Source organism: Schistocerca piceifrons, chromosome 5 (assembly GCF_021461385.2).
Source record: "Schistocerca piceifrons isolate TAMUIC-IGC-003096 chromosome 5, iqSchPice1.1, whole genome shotgun sequence".
In the NCBI taxonomy this organism is placed as follows: domain Eukaryota; kingdom Metazoa; phylum Arthropoda; class Insecta; order Orthoptera; family Acrididae; genus Schistocerca; species Schistocerca piceifrons.
The window spans coordinates 475,359,139-475,376,090 of NC_060142.1; the positions used below are offsets into that span (position 1 = coordinate 475,359,139).

General features: G+C 43.7%; 1 protein-coding gene across 1 annotated transcript in view; it reads right to left on the reverse strand.

Moving 5' to 3' along the window:
• Positions 1-16,283, reverse strand: part of LOC124798174 (2',5'-phosphodiesterase 12) — a 57,150-nt gene extending 40,867 nt beyond the window's left edge. Inside the window, exon 1 of the mRNA XM_047261458.1 lies at positions 15,373-16,283. Within this exon, the coding sequence (XP_047117414.1) occupies positions 15,373-16,142 (770 nt within the window). The 5' untranslated portion in view covers positions 16,143-16,283. The remainder of the gene's footprint in view (positions 1-15,372) is intronic.
• Positions 16,284-16,952: the final 669 nt, after the last annotated feature.

Sequence of the window (16,952 nt, forward strand, 5' to 3'; positions counted from 1 at the left end):
TGATATCAGAAATCTGCTAAGTCAGCTTAATTCCTTAAGAGATGAAACAAATGACTCACCATGGTTTGTTTGGAAAACTGTTAACAGAAAAATTGAGGTTCTGAAGGAACATACTGTCTCAAACATTTGAAGAACTTGCTGAAGAAATACCTCAGTTCTTAAAACACTGCTTCTTGCTGAAAACTCAGGGTACATATTTTCAAAAAAAGAAAGGTGCTGTAGATGGTAAAGAAATCTTAGTACAGATTTTTGCCGAAAATTATACTGCCAGATTTTAAAATGGACCTCAATCTGCATACTGGAACTCTCAACAGATTGCAATCTTGACAGCAGTTGCCTGGATAAGCCCTATAATGGCAAAAAGTTGTGTTTGTGACAAATATCGCCATGATAAATATGCTGTAACACATTCCGTCTAAAAGTCTGTGATTTCTGTGTTCAGGGAAACTTACCCAGAGGCACCAACAATAAACATTTTTTCAGATGGTGCAGCAAGCGTTATTCCATCTAATTTAACTCACCTTCAGGAAAATTTCAAAGTTCTGTTAAAATGGAACTTACTAGCTGCAGGTCATGGAAAGGAAAGTGTCAGTGGTGTTGGTGGGGAGCGGAAGAGATTAGAATGCTATTCAGCATTAGGTATAAAACACCTGGTTGCTGGTGCAGAGTATTTTTATTGGTGTGCCAAAATCATCAGAGATGATATTTTGTTCTAAGGATCAAGTGCATAAACAGAAGCCACAATTTGATGCCAGTGTTGCGCTTTATTACCAAACCAACAATAATGCTGCAGCTGCACTTCGAGAATATCACCAGCTGAAAGCGTTACGGAAATGCGCTCTTTCTCCACCTGCTGTGTGGAGCATGATGAAGTAGTTTGAATCAACTGGAGAACTGGGCATTGCTCCGAGAAGAAGCCGATGGCCGGGTTGCACCACAGGTCGTTGATGAATCACTGTTGCTACGGCAGGCAAAGCTCTGCACAATTCTTGATGGTCAGGCAGTGCGTGTGCTGTTTCATGACAGTTGAACATCCTGTGGTCCAATGTACACACGGTCCTGACACTCTCAAATTGCCAATCATCAGGCAGCACGCATGCTGTATCACGACAGTTGAACATCCTGTGGTCCACTGTACAGAAGGTCTTTTGAACCATTCTCAAATGGTATCTGTACAAGATCCCATATCATACAGCAGCTTGCACCGCAGGACGCACAATGACGTGTTGACTTTGCTCTCTCGCAAGAATTTAAGTTGACAAGGGCTGGCCCTGGACCACCCAATGGGCAGACGAAGCTCATTTTTTCTCTAATGGATGAGGTGAACACACAGAATTGCCATGTGTGGGGATCTTCACCATGAATGAAGCTCCTCTATATGGTGAAGGTGTCAATGTATGGTGCGGCTTCATGGCTATGTACATCATTGGCCCATTCCTTTTTGAACAGGATGGCACTCAAGGACCAAACATGTGCAGTGTGGCTGGCCGGTGTTACTGTGATATGCTTCACCAGCATGTCATAACCACCCCTACAGGAGAGGGACACATTGAACTCTACAGTTTTCATGCGAGATGGGGGCCCCACTACACACCACTCATGAAGTTCACCAGCTTCTCCGAAACACATTTGGAAATGATCGAGTTATCAGCCTATTGTTTCCAAATGCTTGGCCAGCATGATCATCTGATCTCAATCCTGTGATTTCTGATCGTGGGGCTACCAGAAGGACATGGTTTACCAGGGGGACATACACACGTGCTAATCTAAAGCACAGCATATCAAGAGAGGTAGCCAGCATACCTATGGACATGCTTCGTTCTACTGTGCAGAATGCAATCCTGCACTTTCAGACTCTTCTAGACACTGATGGGTGCCATATTGAGCCCCTTTTGTAGCAGTAATGGTACCAGTATGTCATAGTTTGATGTATCGTAGCTGCCTATTAAAAGTGTTTCAGCTGAACTGATTCTGCATTATTTCTCTTCCCCATGTCCTTGACATTAACAGTACCAAGTTTGGTTCTTGTACAGAAATTTGTTTCCGTGTTTTAACATGTTAAATAGGAAAAGTTTAATTGTAACCATATGGTACATTCAAATGTTGAAGTAGGTGCTTCTGCAGCGGTGAAGATTATAGCTAAAAGACAACTAAAAATTTCATAGGACAAATCTTACAATTTGACAACACCAAATGTGAGATCAGTTTTATGAGAAAACGCAACTCTGATTTCAAATTTGCATTCAAAAGCAAACATATGTCATGGGTTCCAATTTCTGACATAATGAAAGTACTTCCAGTTCACAATATTGATAATAGGCAGAGATTTCCATTTCCTGGTGTAGACATCACTCATATATCATAATGTGAGTTCTGACAAAGAATGTTGATGCTGTAACACTAGCAAAGTAGTTTTTAAGTTCTCATTTGGTAACTGACCCTTTCCGTCACATGTGTAAAAAGTAAGTAAAAAGCAATGGGTTCCATGTAATTCTCCATACTCTTACAATAATACTTGATATGTGGCTATTAATTACTGAAATCATGAGACAGTACATTTGTATAGTTCACAGTACTTGAGGGATGTACTAACTCAGATGAAACTTTCATTTTGTATTAGTCCCTTTCCATCACAGGAGAATTACTTCATATTTTTACTTCAGTTAACAAAATTTTTACCTTTTATGCTTTTTGTTTTAACCTTAGGATTGAAATTACCTGTTAAGAATAAAATAAACATTTATAATTTGTTTTCATGCTATTTTTGTAACAATACAAAATGAACAGAGTGTTCCAAATGATCCATTCAGACACATGGAATGGCCCATATCAGACAGGTAAAATACCCTTCGACTTCAAGAAGAATGTAATAATTCCAATTCCAAAGAAGGCAGGACTGCCATGTGTGAGTACTACAGAACCATCAGTTTAACAAGTCACAGCGAAAAAATTTTAGGGTCAACCAAAAGTTGTGGTTCCTCCCATCTGCTTTGACCCATGACATAACTGTGTTGTGCCGTGTGATGTTACGGTGGCACAATGTTTTTGAATCAGTTTGTGTTTGTAGCATGTTGTAGCATTTGGTGGTACACTCGTGTCCAATGTTATGTTTCAAAGCTGTTTGTTAGGTAGCTTAGTCAGTCATTTGACACAGTTAGTGTGAGATCATCATTGGAAGAGTTACTTTAATTGTGCATACTATGAGTGATCGATTCGTTTGCTATTATTAGGCCTAATGCCACATGTTCCTTATGGTCAGAAATTTAATAGTGTTTTTCCTTTTTGGTCAATAATGGATATCACAAATTTAAGAGCAGGTGTTGGAGCTGGTGAAGATACATTGTCTACGGGCAAGTTCCTACTGTTATTTGGACAGGTTTGGTAACAGATTTGATGATTTGAGTGTGTTGGTCTTTGGTACTGTAGGCTTTGTTTTAGATACCATGTATGTCAACTGAAACAGTGGTGTCAGGTTCTGAAGTTGTGCATGGGTTCATGGTACTGAGGGCTTCATTTGAGATTTATAGGTCAAGCGAAATTTGCGGTACCGGGTTTCCGAGTTGTGTATGAGTTCCTGGCATCAAATGCTTCATTTGAGCTACTATATAGGTCAAGTGAAATTTACAGTGCCAACTGTTTCTGTTGCTTCCTTTTCTGATTGTAAACTGAGAATTCCTGTGTGCTTGGTTTTTGAGTTAATATTTGTTTTTGGATGGTGTCATTCTTATTGTTGTGTATTTAGTCTGTCTCAACCCAAAACCCCTTACTTTCCCACAGTTGTCCTGTTAGTTTCATTGGGTCAATGGAGGCGTCTGATCCCACCTGTCGACTTCGACCCATGACATAAGGGTGTTGTGGTGTGTGACGTCATGACGGCGCGGAGTTTCATTTATAAGTTTGTTGTGTTTGTAGATGTCATCTTGTTGTGGTTGGTGGTGTCCTCTGGTGGTCTGTGTGTGGTCCGCGTGTTATGTGGTGTATTAGGTTCATTTGGGTGCCAGTGCTTGATGTGTGCATTTATCGGTCATGACTGTTATAGAAAAACGGAAATTGGTTTCAGTGAGTTAAGAATTAAGTTTCCGTTATGTTTATGTTATTGCAGTGTCGTTTGATGTTATCGGTTTGCTGTTTGTCACGCGGTAAGCCGTTTAACTCAATTTGTGGCTTCTTTTGTTAGGTATGGATATGACTTCTAAATTTAACAGTGCACGTCTGTGGGCTGAAATGGGGCACGACATGTTGTCCGTCATTAAGTTTCTGCAACTTTTTGCACTTGTGGTGGAGATAGTGAAATACGGTGTATGCAAGCAGAATATGCAGTTGGCCAGAGTTCCAGCATCTTGGACCAAAGACTGTTGGTGGATTTTTGTTTTTGGGGGCAGAGTAAAGTTTGGGGGAGGGGGGGGGGGGGGGTTGGTAGGTTGTGGGTGGGTTGGGAGTTTGTTTTGTTGTTAGTCTATTTTTTGGATCTATTGTTCGCGTATTATGATGTTTGGTGGGGTTTTTAAGTGCTGTTGGGTCAGTGTTATTTCTACATGTGTTGGTGGATGATGTTTTGGTATCGGCACTTGTGGATGATTTATGTATCTTAGGGGAAGCACTAGATTTCAATTTTTCTGGTATTATCAGTTGTATTTGAGCTATATAGGTCATGGGAACTGTCAGATTCCAATGTGTTGTCATACTTATATGTGTTTTGGTATCACGAGCTGCTGTTGACCTGTATAGGTCAAGGGAAGTGTCCAATTCCAATGTTTCATAGCTGTGTTTTGGTATCGTGAGCTGCTGTTGACCTATATAGGTCAAGGGAAGTTGGTTAGTTGGTTTAAATGAGGAGAAAAGGGACCAAACTATGAGGTCATCAGTCCCTTGTTCCTAATAAAACAATGCCACAAGAGTGAGAATAAAACAGACGAGACCTATAACACAAAATGGAAAGAAAGACCGCAAGAACGAAGGAAAGGCAACAAACACTACAGGAACAAAAGAGGACAGGAAAACAACAGGGGAAATAGCTAGAAGAGAGTAAAACAAGGAAGCAGATTACAGAAGCTGGCAGACCACGAAAATAAAAAGGAAAAGCCAGCCACCCTGCAACACATTAAAAGCTCCACCCTAAAAGCACTACGGTGAAGGACACACAGGGAAAAAAAGGACATGTGCTAAGACTCAGATCGAAAAAACCTACCCTCACGGATGAAATGTAAAACCAAATCAACTGATGATGTGTTGTCTGCTAAAATCAATGATAACGAGTCTGGCAACCAAAGATGAAGTCACACAGCAGCCAAAGAAGGACACAGCAGAAGAATATGGGCCAATGTCAACCCGGCGCCACACCGACAATGAGGTGGGCCTTCACGGCACAGGAGGTAGCTGTGGGTCGCTCAGGCATGGCCAATGCAGAGCTGGCAGAGAACCACGGAGTCCCTGTGAGTGACCCTAATTGAGGACTTCCACACATTCATGGTCCCCTTAATGGCTCGCAGTTTCTTGTGCGTATTGAGATTTTGCCATTCCATCTCCCAAAGCTGAAAAACCTTGCGGTGTAATAACGAACACAGGTCAGTTGCGGGTATGCTCATCTCCAGAACATGTTTCTGTGTAGCCTGTGTGACCAGCCTGTCAGCAAGTTCATTTCCTGGGATTCCGACATGACCAGGGGTCCAGACGAACGAACACCACTGAACGACTGGATCGTTCCAGGGCACATATGGCCTCCTGGATGGACGCTACCAAAGGATGATGAGGGTAGCATTCGTCGATAGTTTTCAGGCTGCTCAAGGAGCCAGTACATAAAATAAAAGCCTCCCCAGGGCATGAACGGAGATACTGAAGTGCATGAGAAATGGCCACCAGCTCTGCAGTGAATACACTGCAGCCATCAGGTAAAGAATGCTGTTCAATATGGCTGATGTGAATTTAAGCAAAGCCAACGTGAACATCAGCCACAAAGTCATCTGTGTAAATCACCTGAGAGCCCCGGAACACGTCAAGAACCGAAAGGAAGTGACAGCGGAGAGCCACAGGGTTAATGGAATCCTTAGGGCCATGTAAAAGGTCCAGACAAAGCTGCGTCCGAGGCGTACACCATGGAGGCATACATGAACAGACCACAAGTAGAAGTGGTAAAGGGAAGGACTCCAGGTCGGAGGGAAGGGACCACATGCGAACCAAAATTGTTAACCTCGACCTGGGCCGTCAATGCGGAAGATGGACTGCCACAGGCGGGGAAAGGAGACAATAATTCAGATGCTTAAGAGAACTATGAATGTGTGCTGCGTAACTGGTGAGCAGTTGTGCAGGTCTGATTTGGAATAGAGGGGTCCCAGCCTCCACCAGTATGCTGGTCACCGGACCCGTCCTAAAAGCTCCTGTCGCTAGTCAAACCCCGTAGTGGTGCACAGGTTCATGTAAATGCAATGCTGAGGGCACTGCCGAACCATAAACCACACTCCCATATTCAATTCGGGATTGGACAAGGGCTCTGTAAAGCCGCAGCAGCCCAATTGGTGTTGCTCAGGCAATGGAGGGCATTGAGGTGCTGCCAGCAATTCTGCTTAAGCTGATGAAGATGAGGGAGCCAAGTCAATCGAGCGTCGAAAACCAGTCCTAGGAATTGATACGTCTCCACTACAGAGAGTGGATCGTCATTAAGGTAAAGTGTGGGTTCTGGATGAACGGTAGTGCATAACATATGACTTTGCAGCCGAAAACTGGAAACCGTGGGCTAGAGCTCATGACTGCGCCTTATGGATGGCTCCCTGTAGGCAACACTAGAGTAGCACCAGTACTGGAGCAGCAGTATGAAATGCTGAAGGCCTCTGCATACAGAGAAGGTGAAATGGAGGGCCCCGACAGCTGCTGCTAGACCGTTAATGGCCACTAAAAATAGAGGTACACTCAATACAGAGCCCTGCAGGACTCCATTTTCCTGGTTACGGATGGAACTATGGGAGGCACCAACTTGGAGACAGAAATGTCGGAGTGACAGGAAGTTTGGGTAAAAATCGAGAGTGGGCCCCAGAGACCCCACTCATACAATGTCGCAAGGATATGATGTCACCAGGTCATGCCGTATGCTTTACATAAGTAAAAAAAGACGGCAACCAGGTATTGCCGTCTGGAAAAGGCTGTTCAGATGGCAGACTTGAGGGACACAAGATTATCAGTGGTAGAGCGACCCTGACAGAAGCCGCCCTGACATGGAGCCAGTAGGCCACATGACTCCAGGACCCAACCCCATTGCCAACGTACCATACGTTCCAGCAGCTTACAAAGAATGCTGGTGAGACCGACGGGCCGATAGCTATCCACATCAAGCGGGTTTTTTACCGGGTTTGAGCACTGGAATGATGGTGCTCTCCCACCACTGTGATGGAAAGACGCCATAGCACCAGATCTGGTTGAAGATGACGAGAAGATGTCACTTGTAGTCATGTGAGAGATGTTTAATCATCTGGCTGTGGATCCGATCAGGCCCAGGAGTTGTGTTGGGGCAATGTGCAAGGGCACTGAGGAGCTCCCACTCTGTAAATGGAGTGTTATAGAATTCACTGTGGCGTGTAGTGAATGATAGGACATTCCCTTCCAGTCACCGTTTGAGTGTGTGAAAGGCTGGGGGGTAATTCTCCCATGCAGATGCTCAAGCAAAGTGCTTGGCCATCACGTTTAAGTTGGTAGATAACACGCCATTTAGGGTAACACCAAGAACACCTGTTGGGATCTGGTACCTGAAAAGACGTTTGATCTTTGCCCAGACTTGGGAAGGTGATGTATGGCACTCAATGGTCGAGAACTATCTCCCCCCAACACTCCTGCTTCCGTCGTTTGATAAGTTGGCGAACGTCGGCACGGAGCAATTTAAAGGCTATGAGGTGCTCCAGGGAAGGGTGCCACTTAGTCCGCTATAGAGCTCGCTGACACTCCGTAATTGCTTCAGCGACTCCCAGCGACCACCAAGGGATTGCCTTACACCTCGGGCACCCTAAAGAGCGAGGTCTTGCATTTTCTGCCGCAGAAACAATTGTTGTAGTCACCTGCTCAACCATCACCTCAATGTTACCGTGTGGGGAAGATTCAACAGTAACAGCAGAGGTGAAAGTTTCCCAGTTCGCCTTGTTTAAAGCCCATCATCTGGGTAGGCATCCATGGGCCTGATGCTGGGGCAGTGACAGGAAGTGGTCACTACCACACAGGTCGTCATGTGCTCTCCATTGGATAGATGGGAAAGTCCTGGGCTGCAAACTGATAAATCAATGGCCGAGTAACTACCTCTAGCCAAAGTGAAATGTGTGGCGGCCCCAGTATTTAAGAGGCAGAAGTCTAACTGAGACAGTAAAGTTTCGACATCTCTGCCTCAGCCAGTAAGCACGTTAAAATCTCCCAAAAGTAGGAAAGGTTTAGGGAGTTGATCAATCAGTGCAGCTAATACATTCAAGGGTACTGCGTGATCTGGAGGAATATATACAGTGCAGACAGTTATTTCCTGTGTCACCCTTATTCTGACAGCCACAGCTTCAAGAGGGGTTTGAAGAGGCACAGGTTCACTACAGTCTGAGTTTAGGACATAAACTCAGACTCCACCTTACACTCTATTATAGTCACTACGGTTCCTGTAATCTCTCTTATAGCTGTGGAGGACAGGGGTCCACATTGCTGGGAACCAGGTTTCCTGGAGGGCAATGCAGATAGCATGTGCAAAGCTTAACATGCTGCCGTAGCTCAGCCAGGCAGTGAAAAAAAACTGCCGCAATTCCACTGGAGAATGACTTCATCGTGAGACTGGGAAACCAAGGAACATTCCATGAGGCAGTTTACACCTCCGAGTCACCTGCTGCCACTGACTTATTGCCTGAGCAGTCTATACCCACTGTGTCTGAGGGTCCAGCGAGATACAGGTCCTCAGTGGACACGGAAATCTCCACCCCATTCCCAGACGCAGAGCTTGTAGGTAGCGGTGGTGTGAGTGCCACGACAATTTCCTTGGTCTTAGGGGTTTTCTTTTTGGATTTCTCTCACTGCTTCTTGGGTTTCCCTGGCTGGGAGGACTTAACTGGCTCAGTCTCCGGAACTGAGGATGAGCATGAAGCCCTATGGCCAGCTGCTTTTGGGCTCTTCAGCCAGTGGCAGGTGTCATCTTTCCCACTAGGAGAAATCTGGGAAGGGAGTGATCCAAGGGACCCCTTCCTAGTGAGAAGCCAAACAAGACTTATGCTTTTTCGGCTTAGAAGTGGGGAGGGATGTCCCCGATGGTAGGGGGGGGGGGGGGGGGGGCTGCTGCTCCCGAAGTAGGTGGTGCAGGAGCAACAGGGAGGGAAACGCCCCCCAACATCAAGGGGGCAGGTGTAGTCTTCTGGCTCTGAGAGGTGACGGGTTGGCAGAGTTGATAGTGCCAGAACTGTTGTAGCGGCAGCATAAGACAATGTCATACGCACAGGATGAAGGCGTTAAAATTTTCCCTTAGTCTCAGTGTCAGTCAGTCGGTCCAGGCTCTTGTACTCCACGATTTTCCTTTCTTTCTGGAGAATCCTGCAGTCTGGTAAGCAAGGCGACTGGTGCTGTCCGCAGTTGACACAGATGGGAGGCGAGGCACATGGAGTATTGGGATGTGATGGGTGTCCGCAATCTCGATATGTGACGCTGGAAGTACAGGGGGAAGACATATGGCCGAACTTCCAGCACTTAAAGCACCGCATTGGGGGAGGGATGTCACAGCAGCAGACCATCACCTTGACCGTCTCGGGCAATGTATCACACTCGAAGGCCAAACGGTGGACATGCCGGACGAAATGTACACCTCGCCACTCTAAATTGGTGTGCAGCTCGTCGTCAGATTGCAAAAGAAGGTCCCTGTTAAATATGATACCTTGGACCATATTTATGCTCTTATGGGGCGTGATGGTTACAGAAACATCCCCCGCTTGTCACAAGCAAGTAATGCCCATGACGGGGCAGAGGATGCTGTTTTGATCAAGACTGACCCAGATCTACTTTTGGACAAGCCCTCCACCTCCCAAAACTTGTCCTCTAAATTCTCAATAAAAAATACTGAAGCATCATTGTCATGAAACATTCCCCATCAGCTCTCGAACATACAAGATACCGGAGCGAATAAGATCCGCTGTAATCCTTAGCCTGACGGTCCTCCCGTGGTGTGGCCAGGGAGGGGAACAATTTGGGGTCGTACTTCTGTGCGTTGAACTGAGCTCGCGAATGCTTAGAGACTGCTGGTGTTTCACCACCAGCAAGAAATGATGGACTACACTTCATCACGTGTCATCCACCCTGATGCCACCCATTCCAGCCAGGGGCCCTCCCCACGGGTGCCACCCAGTTGCAGCAAAGGCCACCTGGCAGGACGGCCATTGCCGGCAGTCCCAATGCCCCAGGGGGATGGGCATCAACCCCTTGGCATACATGGGGAGTTAACAAGGCAGGCATCAGCAGAGCAATCCCTGTGTGGTCAGGCGGCTACAACCAACAGGGTACATGGCGGCCCCACAACGGACTGGTTACCGTGCTGGATATCAGGTACAAAGAAGTCCATGGTCATCGTCGACGCAGAAAGTGACACTGCATAGTACATGGTGGAAAATGCACCCAGGAAGGTGTCCTTGCCCGAGCGCTGCAGCATGGGTGGGACTGCAATGTGACAACAAGAAAGTGAGCTAAAGCTCTCAATGCACGATGGACACAATGCACTGTGTAAGGCGGCCTTCCCCAATCGGCTCACTCTTCAGGCAAATTTTGAAGAATGGAGGTCAAACCCTACAAGGGACCATCACATAAAGGCCGAAATGTGTGAAACTCCTTTTAGTCGCCTCTTACGACAGGCAGGAATACCTTGGGCCTATTCTAACCCCAGGTCCCTCAGGGGGGTCAAGGGAAGTGTCCAATTCAAATTTTTGTTGTTATAGGTGTTGGTTTCGTGGTATCGATAGTTGCAGTGTGATCATAATTTTTGGAGTTGTTGGTTTTTATTTCGTGGTATCGACAAGTGCAGTTGAGCCACGTAGGTGAAGGAAAGTGACAGATTCCTGTCGATATTATAAGTGTAGAAGAATTTGGGAATTTTGTAGTGTTTTTATGTCATCATTTTGTGTGGTTTGGGATCGTGGTGTGCATCTGTATGTGCTTATATTTCATTTGTCCTCACCCAAAATCCCCAATTTCCCACACTTTGGTGGGAGATTTGTTTGTTGGTTTTATAGGTATTTTTGTGTTTATGTAATGACATCGTAGGCACCATATTGGAGATGTAGAGAATGGTCGTTTCCACCATATTGGTGATGTCATGGGTCAAAGCAGACGGGTGGAATTGGATGCTTCTGTAATCCCGCTTCATTTATTGCTGGAATTAAAAGTATTTCACATGTTTTTTGTGTATGTTCATGTGTGTAATGAAGTGTCATCATGGTCTTTCACAGTGTGTACACTTGAAATTGGGGTGTCTGCCACGATAATGAAATCACAGGTCAAAGAAGATGGGTGGAATCATAACTTTTGGGTAACCTCAAATATTGACACAAATTATATATGCAGGAATGGAAAAACTGGTAGAGGCTGACTTCGAGGAAAGTAAATTTGGGTTCTAGATAACTGTAGAAACACACAAGGTAATACTCACCCTATGACTTATCTTAAGCAATAGGTTTAAGATATGCAAACCAGCATTTATAGCATTTGAAGACTTAGAGCAAGCTTTTGACAATGTGGAGTGGATTACGATCTTTGAAATTTGAAGGTAGCAGGTATAAAATACAGGGACTAAAAGGTTACTTACAACTTGCAATGACAGTAGACTGCAGTTACAAAGGCTGAAGGATATGAAAAAAAAAAGCCAAAGATGAGAAGGGTTTGTAGGTTTACCCTGTAATTTCAGTAAGCCGTGAAGGAAACTAAGGAGAAATTTCAAAATGGAATTAAAAGGGGTCAATGGAGGTGTCAGATCCCACCCGTCGGCTTTGACCTGTGACGTAAGGGTATTGTGGTGTGTGACATCACGACGGCGCAGAGTTTAGTTTATGAGTGTGTTGTGTTTGTAGATGTCATTTTGTTGCAATCGGTGGCGTCCTCTTGTGGTGTGTTTATGGTTCGCGTGTTATGTGGTGTATTGGGTTCATTTTGGTGTTGCTGCTTGATCTGTTCAGGCATTGTTTATGACTGTTCTTCGACAGAAATTGGTTTCAGAGTTAAGTTCTTGTTGTGTCTAATTTATTGTAGTGCTGTTTGCTGTATGCTGCATGATGAGTCATTTAATTTAATTTGTGGCTGCTTTTGTTAGGCATGGATATGACAGATAATATGACAGTGTTCGGCTGCAGATGGAAATGGGGAACAATATATTGTCTCTGATAAAATTCTTACAGTTATTGGACTGTTGGCTGAAGTGCAGCGTGTGTCAGCAGAACATGCGCTTGGATAGAGTTTCGGTGTCTCTGACCGGGGACAGCTACATGTGGCGGTGCCATAGGAACAACCTTTGGCACTCCATAAGGTGTGGAGCCTGGATCGAGAGTTCTAGGTTGGGCATGAGAGAGATAGTGTTGATGACGTATTAACCTCCCATACAGTGAGTGAGAGGACGGTTTTTGATTTGTTTCCATTTTGTAAGGAAGTTTGTTCTGAATATATTAAGTACAGGGGTAAGTTGGGTGGGCCTGGGTTGGTGGTGGAGGTTGACGAGCCGCAGTTTGGGAAGAGGAAGTGGTAAGTCTCCAGTTGGTATATGGGTGTGGGGGGCTGTTGTATCTGGGGATGGTTTTTCAGAGGTGTTTTTAGGGTTTTTGGGAGGAGCACAAAAAGGGAATTGGTGGGATTAATTGAGGAGTTTATAGAGGAGGGTAGCACAATAGTTTCCGATGCTTTTACATCTTATAGCGGGTTGGGCCAGACGGGGTATGATCATTTAGTTGTTAACCATAGCTTAAATTCAAGAATTATGAGACTGGGGCATGTACAAATACGATAGAGGGATTTGGGGGGGGGGGGGGGGTTAAGTCAGTTATTGGGAGGGGGAAGAGGTGCTCTTCTAACCTTCAGTCTCTTTTAGATGAGTATTGTTGACGGAAGAATGTCCCTAGGGACTATTGCATTTTTCACATTTTTTACGAGGTATTAGCAAAATGTATAGGCTGAAGGTGGGGGAGGGGTATAGTTGTTGGTAATGTTAGTGGAAGTAGGTGGGTGGGGGGTGGTGGCTGTTTTATGATTATGTTGTGGAGAATCTGTTTTGTTGATTTTGGGGGGAGGGTGGAGGTTTTTTTTTTTTTTGTGTGTGTGTGTGTGTGTGTGAGTGAGAGAGTGAGAGAGAGAGAGAGAGAGAGAGAGAGAGAGAGAGAGAGGGGCTGTGTTGTGTGACTGTGGTGTCTGACCTAGTGTGTAGCGCCAGAGTTCTTTTGTGGTAAGCAGTCTTTTTTTTTTCTTTTTGGTGTATTTTTCGTGTGTTATGATGTTTGGTGGGGTATTTCTATGTTGTTTGGTCAGTCGGTGGTATTTACTGCATGTGTTGGTGGTTGAAGTTGTGGTATTTGCACTTGGGGTTGATTTAGATACTTTTGGGGAAGTACTTGTTTAAATTTTTTTGGTATCGTTAGTTGTTTTTGAGCTTTATAGGTGATGAAAAGTGTCTGATTTCAATATGTTGTCTAAGCTATGTGTGTTTTGGTATTGTGAGCTGATGACCTATATAGGTGAAGGAAAGTGACCCATTCCATTGCACCGTCGCAGCTATGTGTGTTAGGCAGCGAGAGCTGCTGTTGACCTATATAGGTGAAGGGAAGTGACCGATTCCATTGCATCGTTGGTTTTGGTACTGTGAGCCACTGTCGACCTATATAAGTGAAGGGAAGAGTCCGATTCCAAAGCGCGATGGTCGTTATGTTGGTATCGCGAGCTGCTGTTAACCTATATAGGTCGAGGAAGTGTTCGTTTCCAATGCGCGGTCGTAGCTATCTGTGTTTTTGGTATTGTGAGCTGTGTTGACATATATACGTTAAGGGAGTGTTCGATTCCAATTTGGTTTAGGTGTTGGTTCTGTGGGCTTTGAACAGCAGTGAAACAGTATGGATAGGATCTTTAAAAGGGATAATAAGATGAACGCAAATAAAAGAAAAATGGGGGTAATGAAACATAGTCAAATTAAATCAGGCAATGCTAAGAGAATCAGATTAGGAAACGAGATACTTAGAGATATGGATGAGTTCTGTTATTCATGCAGCAAAATAACTGACAATGGCCAAAGTAGATAAGATATAAATCACAGACTGGCTACAGCAAGAAAATAGATCCTGAGAAAGATGAATTTCTTAACATGTAATACAAATTAAAGTACTACTTAGTCTTTTCTGGAGGTATTTGGAATGCAGCCTTGTACAGAAGGAAAACATGGAAAATAAGCAGTTCTGACAAGAAGGTAATAGGCTCTTCTAAAATGTGATGTTATAGAAGAATGTTTAGGATTACATGGGCAGATCAAATAACATGTAACATGTAATTTATGGCATAATTTAACTATACAAAGGGTTCACTTGATAACACACATCATGAGGCATCGATGAATTGTCAAATTGGTATGGGTGTGTGAATGATGGTTTATTCCTTGAATATTGTTACTCCAAAGTCCTGTATGATGCTGTTTTTTCACAGTGAAGTTTGTTGTTACAGTATGTTTATATAGTTTTAGGATTCCATTACTAATAGATTGGTGTGTGTTTACTAGGTAAAAAGAGGTCCACTTTGGCTGCATTGCAGCTAAATTGACGTTAATGAGTCCAGGAGAACTTCCATATTTTCGTGTTGCTGGTTTCTTTGAGAATACTATAGTTTAGTGGATAATTAACATCATGAAGTGTAGTTCAGATACAGGGGTCAATTGAAGATCTAGAATTTTTTTAAGAATTCGTCAAACAAGTAGTCAATGGGGTTTTGTTTAATTTATTGGATTTGTTTCCTATTTAAAGGGCAGATGGGGCTGTTTATTCGGTTTGTCCAAAAGCCACAAAATTTACGCGAGGTTCCCCATTGCTTACATATTGGTTTTTAGAAACATTTATTTTATTTACGATGACATTAGGGTTTGTTGCCTATTCATTATGGTTGTATGAACGACTTGTTGGACGCTAGTTTGATATATACAAATTGTCTATGTTTGCTATTTGAATGACATACCAAGTCAAAGCCGAGCCCCAATAATGATTGTTTTGATTGCTTGTATAAACTAGATGTGACGAGTTGATAGTGTTAACGATGCGATGAAAAACTTATTGTAGACAACCAAGAGATAAAACATAGGCATATGTTACACATAGGAGATCCTATTGTCACTCCTTTTTTACTCTCACATTGTTTCATCAAGCTTCATTACGATACCTGTCTTTTTCCAGTCGTGTAGACGTGAAAACATGGCGGTTCTCGAAGGGACATCGACCTGGTCCAGCTTCAACGACATTCTTCGACATTTCTTCTGCTACAGGACCTTCCACATCGCCGTTGCTCGGAACACAAGAGAACTTCAAAAAGCTCCCAATGTCTTTAACTGTTGGCGTGTAATAATAACCACTCCCGACCTGTACACACTCAGAGCACGTTGATGTCGCACATCTGTACCATGTAAACTTGCTACTTTCCTCTCTAGCAAACAGCATTTTAAACTTCGCAGGATAAACAGGAAAACCTGCCATAATACTGGCAGGTAATTTCACTATATCAACAGACGGTGCATTCATAATAACAACATAATCGACACCAGCAACATGTAAAGTAAGATTTTTCGAACATTTAAGAAGATCCGCACATCTAGTGTCTGGCGGTACAAGAGCACTATTTTTGAGAATTTCAACACGTACATTTGAAGACGTATCTTCTGTTTCCTTTTTCTTTTTCTTCGCTTTTTTCTGTAGAGCTTTCTCTACATTTGCAGAAACTCTGTTTGTCAAATCCTTAACACTCTCTGACACTTGCCGACTAAAATTGAATTGACGATTCACTCCTAAGTCTGCATTTTGGAAATGAAATGTAACATGGAATTGGTCAGCTCCTTCCTCGTGCCTGAAATAAGCAGCAGGCATCTTGCACAGAGAACGTAGAGAAACTTTTGACAATGTTATTTCACGAGCCACCAACCAACCTCCACGCATCATCACATAACCTACATAGCACAAACAACTAACCAAAGTGTTTTACAATTGCACTGCAGACTACACAGCAGTTCCTGAAGGATCCCCTTCCTCTTTGAACTAACCAACGAGGTTACCTACTTGGAACCAGCTCATTGCTTGGAACCAAGAAGCGTCTCGCGGCAACACCGGGCCCCGAGGAATCATGACATCATATCATGGCATGACGTCGTCTCTCATGCAAGCCAATATCGCTGGTAGTTTTCGAAACGCGGATATTCTTTGAACATGGCATGCTGATGCCTTGTGGATTTGTGTATGACTGCGGGATTTGTGTGCGTTAAAGCTTTTCAATCACGGAAAAAATTGATAATACTTGCTGCAAAAGCACATGTTTGCAGAGGAGAAAGGATAGTTTATATTCCAGACAATGGACGGTAAGTAACTTCCGTTAGTAATCTTATCATGCGCAAGAAAAGTAAAATGTATGGTAAATCTACAGAAATTTCATTCTTTGTGCCTATAGTATTCTGATGCATTATGTTACTCAGTAAAGTTTCTTTCAATGCATCTATGTGTGGGTTATTTGTGGTAACGGCGTATTATCATAACAAATGGCTTCGGTACTTAAGTTGCAATCATCGTAACTTTTTCCTGATCAGAAATTGTGTAGTAACTGTATTCTAACAGTAACCTGCACATTTGAAAACTCTTGAATGTTCACAATTAATCATTGATCATAGTCAGTATTTTTGACAGTAAAATAGATATGAATTGCAGTGACTGAATCCAGATTTGTGAGTGGTGCAATGTGTTTTTGTAATGGATGTTTCA